General features: G+C 50.6%; 1 protein-coding gene across 1 annotated transcript; it reads left to right on the top strand.

The window, feature by feature from the left end:
* Positions 1-3,178: 3,178 nt before the first annotated feature.
* On the top strand, positions 3,179-7,504 carry TP53I11 (tumor protein p53 inducible protein 11; the record flags this gene model as incomplete). Its single annotated transcript, XM_079537928.1, has 6 exons — positions 3,179-3,307; positions 4,346-4,404; positions 4,888-4,936; positions 5,354-5,450; positions 6,292-6,393; positions 7,371-7,504. 6 exons carry the CDS (start codon positions 3,179-3,181, stop codon positions 7,502-7,504), a joined length of 570 nt encoding a protein of 189 aa, XP_079394054.1.
* Between the last annotated feature and the right edge of the window lie 637 nt (positions 7,505-8,141).

Here is an 8,141-nt window from a genome sequence, read left to right as displayed (position 1 = left end):
CCCACACCTGTGAAATGCCTCTTCAGGTTATGTGGGGAACACCAGGGGCTTGCAGGTGCAGTGGCAACCTGTGGTATTGTGAAGGGACAGTGCTGCATCTTGGTGTTAATTGGTGGCTTTCAACTGCTTGGCCAATAAAGATGCTTGGGCATGGCAGGTTTGCTGTCAGAGTTCCAGCAAAGAATCATCCACTGTGCGAGTATAACACCATCTTGGTTAAATGTGTGGCACCAACAAATCACAGCGGGCTCAAGACCTTGGGTTGCCTGTGGCATACTGACTTAGGAGCTCTGAAACCAGCAGCTCCAGCTGCTGAAATTTTGTCATATGCGTGGCTGGAGAGCGTGAAGAGAAGAGTTCTTGGAGGAAAAGAAGCCCTCTTTCATCTGCACTAGGTGTTGCCCATTGCTGGGGGTGCATAGGAGTTTCCTGTGTGTGCTGATTGATCTGCTCAGCCACTGGGATACTGGAAAAGAGGATTGAGGAGAAAATCAAGGCAGGATGAGTTGGAGGTTCCCTTTTGAAAACGCGTATGCTAATAGAAAACATCCTCAAAACTCTCAGTGTGTCAGGATACATTAATGTAAGTGTAACATTGTTCAAATCCTCGGCATCTTCTGTCTGAATGTCACTGAATTAGTACTAATGCATTCATTAGCTCATTCTTCATTAATATTCAATATTCATTAGACTGGCTCCTTCCCTGGAAGATGGGAATAATGAGACGTGGCATTGGCTGCAGAGCTGTGCCACAGCTGTGCTTAGCACAGTGGGAGCCTGGTTTTATGCATCAGAATGGCCTTCAGTGATTATTTTAGCGGCATTTTTAGCTGGCTTGTGCTGTCCCTGCTCTTGGCCACTGGTTTGCCACAAATTAGTGGAAATTCTTAGTGGGAGAGCAGTGCTAATTTATTGACATCATCATTTCCACCAGCTCACGCCCTGAAGGCAACTGGCAATGCAACTGCTGAAGCCAAATTTTGATCTGTTTGCCTGTGGTCAGAATTGCAAGGCTGCCCATGTAATCCCAGAGCCATTTATCCCTCTTAGCCTACAAATTCTCCCTTTAACCCCCACTGCCTCCCTTTATGTCACGCCCTCAGGATTCTTTGCATTTGAAGATGTCTTTTTTTCACTCTGCTCCCCACCAAAGTGTGAGGGAAGGGAGAGCCCCCAGCCCTGCACCTGCACTCCCAATGGCTGCTATCACGGCACGCTTGGGACACTGTGCATCCTCCAGTCTGTTCTACCAGCAGTCACCTTTTGATCTTCTTGCTTTTATGCTGCAGCGTGGGAGTGGGTAAAACAGCTTGCAGTTTCCTTCTGTTTCTCAGTTTTTAAGTGTTTCTAGACCACAGCTGCTACAGGCAGTGACCTTCTGGGAACCTGGGCTTAGATGGTGTAACAAGACCAGAAAAAGCCCCTCCAATCCAAAAGAAGCAAAGCCCCAAGTAACTGAACTGGCTTGCTGAAAAACATCTTGCCTGGGATTGCTGAAGGGGTCTTGTTAAATACTAGAGCACTGAATTCAGCCTTTACGTTGTCCCAGCAAGTTCTCTTAGATTTGCATCACAAAGAGTTATGCCAGTGTGCTCTGAGGTCCTGCAGAAGTGACTCTGCTCCAGTGGACAACACTGGAGAAATTTTCCTGAGAGGCAAATCCTTTGCAAGACAGCGGGAGAACACTTGTGTGCACGATGCCAACAGACTGACACCTCATTTCATGACTCCCTGAGGACTCGTGAATTCTTTAGACATGAGCATAAATTCTGTTCTCCTGGGACAGCCACGAGAAAGTGCAACTGGAGTGAGAGATTGCCTGTGCTTGATTCCTATGCTTGCTGGGACCAGCTGAGCCGTGTCTGCTGCCTGTGGGGGACCTTTCTGCTGCTCTCTTGGGGGCTGAAATGGCAAGTGAAAATATATTTTTGTGTTTGGCTGAGTTTAGATGAAAGGAAGACAAATTAGCAGGAAAGACTTCACGAATCAAGAGTTTCCTGGGTTTTAGGACTGGATGATGATGTAGAGTGATTTTTCTTCACACCTCCGCACTTACTCAGAAGTTGTCTTTTCTGTCTCAGCTTCTGTCAGTTATCTCTGCCTTGTCTTTTGCCAGTATTTGCGCTCTGTTTGCCATCAAATTTGTTTCCCAGGAAGCAACATGTCCTCACAGAGGATCTTGCCTCTGGAATCTTGCGTCTGTAGGGCTGATGTGTTCTGGCACTACACTGGGCTGCAGTGTCTGGGGGGAAAAGCAAACAAATATCTGAGATCTGCATGGCATTTTGCCCAAGATAGAGCTGGAGGGTGTAATGCATGGTGAGCAGAAAGAGACAAAAAGCAGAGCATCATTTAATGACTTCAGTTCCTCTCATCTGGGAAATGTTTAACAACAGTTAATTGCCTTAGTGTGCGAAGAGGCAGAGAGGTACCATGTTCCTCAAGGGCCACAGACACTGCTGTGCTGGAACGTACCTTGTTTGATGGGCATGGTGGCGATGGGTTGCTGGGTGGACTAAATGGTCTTGGTGGTCTTTTCCATCATTAACGTTGGTTAGGTCCGAACAGCTCACAGCACATGCTGGTGAAGCTCAAGGCTGCACTCAGCACATAGGGACGCACACAAGGTCCATTATGGATGGCAGTATGGTGCCCACGCTCACACAGCTCCTGTGGCAGAGCTGATGGCAGAGGCCATCTAGGCAGGGCAGCCCATTTGGTGCTTCCGTGGCCACACTGCTGATTCTTTATTTCCTCTCCAGCAGGTCGTGGTGACAGCTGTGCCCTCCTCCTTGCAGACCTGGACAACTTCCCCACAGCTGGGATGGGCAGCTCACAGCTCCCTACCTCAGCACCAGGGCGATGAGGAGCCATCTGCTGGCCTAGCAGAAGGGTTTTTGTGTGTGGTTTTTTTTTTTTTTTTTTTTTTTTTTTAATTTTTATTTTCTGAACCCTGTGAGATTTCATGTGAAAACACTTCCTACAGCCTCGCAGCTGTGAGCCCTGTGGGCTGGAGGCAACAGCTCTCCCTCTGTGGCCAGGCCAGCAGGAGAATTGTACCCCAGGCTGCCCTGCAAGTGTGGGGCCCGGCCCCACAGCATTCCCAGCCAGTGTGGCTCAGGCTTCTCCCCTCAGCTCTCCCAGCAGTGGATTGGAGGCCTGTGGCCCACCAACCACCATGGCAGCCAAGCAGCCCCCGCCGCTGATGAAGAAGCATAGCCAGACTGACCTGGTGAGCAGGTTGAAGACACGCAAGATCCTGGGGGTCGGTGGCGAGGATGATGATGGCGAGGTCCATCGCTCCAAGGTGAGAGGCACTGGGTCACCAGTGGTGTAGGAAATGTCCCTGGTCCCACCCTGGGATGCTCCATGCTGTTCCCTGCAGTGATGAGGCCATTGCTGCAGGGAAGCAGCCAGCAAATCTGTGAAATGCCCTCCAGTGGGTAACTAAAGCACTTGTCACTTTATTTTCTGCAGCCTCTATGACAAAACCAGGTCTACCAGCTCTGCCCTGTAAGGGCTGCCACAACAAAATTGTTGCTGCCCTTTAGCAGGGCCAGACACTGTAACCTGGTGGATGCACAAAAGCTGCCTGAAAACACCTTTCACAGTAAAGTACTGAGCTCTGCCTTTAAGTTGTTTTAATCCATTGGTGAAATGTTATTGTTGAGACACCCATTATCCAGCTCAGCACCAGCAGAGCAAAGCCCAGCCAATTATGCTGCTCATCACATACCAGTTACCTGTGCCCTGCAAATTGCAGCAGTGATTCAAGAAACAAAGTGGCGCCTCTCTGAAGAGGTCTGAATTGCAAATGAATGTGCACAATCTGTTTCAGCAAAATACCAGAGCATGGAGAGTAAGGACTCATCTCTCAAGAGCCCTGTCCCAAGTGTTCTCTTGAGCACTGCCTGGCTCCTGCCCTCCTATGAATCATCCTGCACCTCTTTTCTATGGTAAATTCCCAAGCAGTTATGCCTCTACAGCTGTGGTGGTTCATCAGTGAGGATCAACAGGCTACATGTGGGAAGAGGCAGATCCCTACTTGCCTAGTAGTGAGAAACAGAAATTAACATTCTGTTAATTAACATCAGCCCTACTGATCCTGGTCAGGAGCAGTGAAAGCTGCAGACCCTGATGAAAATCAAGTCAGTCTTCAGCAGGTTTTGGGACTAAGGGATCGTAAAGGATTTTTTTTTTTTTTTTTTTTTTTTGTCCTCCTATCAGCCCTCTTGAAGATAAACTCCCACCTGGGGTTAAGGTGTGTCCTCTGGGATGACAAATACTGCCTAAAGGCTGGGGAAGCATCTGCTCAGTCACCTTGTGCCTTTTCTTTGAATTTCAGATTAGTCAAGTCCTGGGAAATGAAATCAAGTTTGCTGTCCGGGAACCCTTGGGGCTCAGGTAAGACACAGGCACACCTCAGAACTGGCCCATTAGAGAGCACCTGGCCACACTCTTCCTGCCAGCCCTGTCCCCAACACCATATAGCCTCACTGCTCCCTGCAGGGGTTTCTCAGGGCTGCAGAGCCAAACTGGTCCTGCTTTCTTCCCCTGTGAACAGCTTGAATGACATGAGCTCTGGTCTCTTGGCAGGTGCTGGAAAGTGTGGGGGCTGTACGGGCCAGAGGTGCTCCCTGTACTCTTTGTAAAGTCCCTTCCCAGCTCTGTGTGTGTGCAGGGTGGGATTTCAGCTCTCCCTGGCTAGTGAGGCTGGAACTAGCAGTGTGCAGAGGGCCCACATCCTTGTGCAGAAGACCTGTGACTGCCTCAGCTGCATGAGGATGGAGAATAACAATAACCATGCAGACAGCCAGGAGTGTGCTGTGAAGCAGGAGTGATATGTTTGTCTCTGTGCTCACTGTAGGTCCTCTGTCTTCCATGCAGGGTCTGGCAGCTGGTTTCCGCCGTCATGTTTTCTGGGGTGGCCATCATGGTAAGTGAGGGCAGCAGCCCAGGTACCACCAGCTCCTGGATGCCACAGTGGGGCTCCTCAGCCATTTATTCCCCTTTCTCTGCCTTCTACAACCACCACTGCTTTCTCCTGAGAAGCCTTTGCCCTCACTGTAACTCTGCAATGAGTTTTGCCAGCAGTGCCCTTGGCAGTTTGTTCCCATTTCCAGAGTCTGTTTTCATTTGCAGGTTCATAAACCTCACACGGCACGACAGCCTTGCTCGTAGAAACTGGCCTTAGAGTGAGCAGCCGACACACTGTTATCTCTCACACCTCCTTAATTTCCAGTTTCCTGGCCAAGGGCTCTGATCACATCAAGCACCACTTCCCCCTGCCCGAGATAGCACATTCTGACAGAGCTGACAAGGTGCTGCTGAGCCTCTCCCATTCCTCCTCCAGGCCCTGGCTTTCCCTGATCAGCTCTACGATGCCATCTTCAACGAGGAGTCAGTGAGCAGCAAGACTCCCATCCGGCTCTATGGAGGAGCCCTACTCAGTGAGTGCTGTGCCAGTGTTGGGTATGGAGCAGTAGGGTGAGAGGGCAGGAGGGGAACAAGGGCAGAGGGTTTGTTACAGTCAGAAAGGTCAACACACTATAGTATACTATAAGGTACAGGAGCATAAGGAGCTTAGTAGCAAAGGGACTAGTGCTAATAGAATAGTGTTACAAAGTACAAGTGCTCACCCAGCTCTGAACAAGACACCAGGGAAAACTCCGCAAGGGAAGGATCTCTGGTTGGAGATCCTTTCCCAGTGACCATCAGCCCCTAAGTGAGGTCTGAGAGGTGCAGCCAGGTTCCACCCCTTCAAGTCACACAGCTGAATTGCCTTCACCTGTGCTCCTGGGGCTGACGAGGTCCTTTCCCCAGGTGCTCAATCAGTGGTTTAGGCTGTGAGTCAACAGTTCCCATTCACAATGGCATCCTGTGACTGTTGTGCTCCTGAGCTGCGCTACCAGGCAATACAGCTGCTGGGCACCCACCCAGCCTCCTTTTAGAGGCTGTCAACTTGTGGTGCCTGATGCAAAAAGGCAGCTGGGTGCTGGCAAGGAGTGCTTGGGGAGGTAGCTGGGATGGAAGGCGGGCAGCAGGGCTGGGAAGCCCTCACATAGGTGGGCCGGCGGCTGCCTGCTTCCTGCAGGCTACAGCAGCATCTCGTGGGGATGGCTGGAAGTGCAGCCGCCACAATGGGCAAAGGGAAGCACAGCTGCTGGCAGTGCTGCCTCCCCTGCATCTAACCCCCGGGTGCTGAAACGCTTCACCTGGAGCAGGCGGGTGGGCTGCCCTGTCTTGGTGTTTCCTGGCTCTTGGAGCAGCTGTGCTGTTTTTGCTTGGCAGGCATCTCGCTCATCATGTGGAACGCTCTATACACGGCTGAGAAAGTCATCATCCGCTGGACCCTGCTGACAGAGGCGTGTTACTTTGCTGTGCAGTTCCTGGGTGAGCAGCTGAGACTGGAGGAAGAAGCATGGGGTTGGGTGTGGGCTGTGACTCTAGCTCAGGGAGAGGGATTGTACCTAGCACCCCATGCTCAGCTGTCCCTGTGCTGAGTCTAGCCAGCATTACAGAGGGCTCCTTTGCTCTACCAGACAAGGCAGAGATTAAAACTGTCTCTGGAGACATTTTCTCTGCCAGCTGCTCTCCCTTTTCATTCCCCATAGGGGTAGCCTCTGCCTCCGGCTGCTCACCAGAGGGAGCCCAGGTAAAGGGAAGATGCCAATTGATCTATTTGCCAATTCATCCAATTGCTACCCTAGAACATCCTGGCTTTTGTAGCCAGCACAGGTCACCTCCTGGAAGGGTTGCTGAGATGTTGGGTCTGTCCAGAGGAGGCTGTGGTAACCTACATAAAAAGGGAGGGATTCCAGTCTTAGCAAAACAGAGGGTCGTAGCTCAGCTTGTTTTTTGGGGAGCATATCTATATTTAGCACTTGAAGGTTTTTTGTATTGTGTGTTGGCAGTTCACTAATTGCGTTATAAAGTAGCTTGTATTTGTAACAGAAAAGAGATGCTCAGGAAACAGGGAGTGGGCCATGCACATCTTATGGGTGCTTCTACGTATTTATCAGCACTGAAGAGGTCGAACCACACAGCAAGCTTAAGAATAGATCCCATGGTTAACACTTGAGTCCAGGCATCAGACTGCTGGCTGTGTCTGTACAGAGCTAGCTTTAGAGAAGTGCCCTTATTAATGGGAGCCCCGTGTACCTGTAGCTATGTTAAGGCTGTGAAATCAATCTACCTAAGCATTTGTGTTGCAGGTTTGCTGCATGTGTGAGGGTGGAAAGCCTTTGCATTCCCAAGGCTCAGCAGGTCTCTCCAAGAAGCTACGTTAGAGGGCAGTAGCAAGCAGGGATGTGCCACTGAGTTTGTTTTCGTCTACCTATCTCTGCCTGAGTTCCTTCCTTCTCTTCCAGTTACCACCGTCTCCCTGGTTGAGAGCAGCCGAATGGCCACGGGTGCTGTACTCCTCCTGGTCAGCCGAGTCTTCTTTGTTCTCATCAGCATTTATTATTATTACCAAGTTGGACGCCGTCCCAAGAAAGTCTAATTCCTGGGCTTTTTGTCATGGGAAGGGTGGGAGGGGGGGTTTGTGTCGGTAATTTTGCATTATAACTTTTCTTTTGTTAGTCCCTTTTTGTTATAAAGTGATTTACTTCCTTTCCACTTACCGGCATGAATCAGTGTGTAACTCGGTGCTGGTGGCATTGTCAGGTGATGTCTGGGGAGAGCAGCGTCCTGCAGAACCCCCAGCAGCCCCTCTGCAGGTGGCAAGTGAAGAGCATGAGGTGGGCTCAGGGAAAGGAGCCAGGTTCCTGGAGAACTGGCTGATGGGATCACAGGCTCTGAAACCCTTAAACAAAGCACAAAACAAGAAACCAAATCTCTGTCCAGTGAAGGACTCGTCTGTTCTCTTTGGTGAGTCTCACATGTGCCTCTTGGCATGCATCCTCGTGTGCCTGGCCCATGTCCCTGTTAGCACGTGCTGCTTGTCTGGATGGGAGCTTGTTGGGGGTCAGTGCTGCTGAGTTTGCAGACAGCTGTTCTTCCCTTGCTGCTGGAGATGCTAGTCCTGGTTTTATTTTTGCACTGGGTGCTTGCAAAGCTTGGCAGGAGAGGCAGTGAAAGAAGCTCCTTGCTTGTTCCCCATGAAGGGACAGCACTGGGAACAGTGGCACAGCTTGAAC

Source organism: Tetrao urogallus, assembly GCF_951394365.1.
Source record: "Tetrao urogallus genome assembly, chromosome: 6".
Taxonomy (NCBI): domain Eukaryota; kingdom Metazoa; phylum Chordata; class Aves; order Galliformes; family Phasianidae; genus Tetrao; species Tetrao urogallus.
The sequence above is the reverse complement of the archived record's forward strand: the minus strand, read 5'-3'. Positions and strand labels throughout refer to the sequence as shown.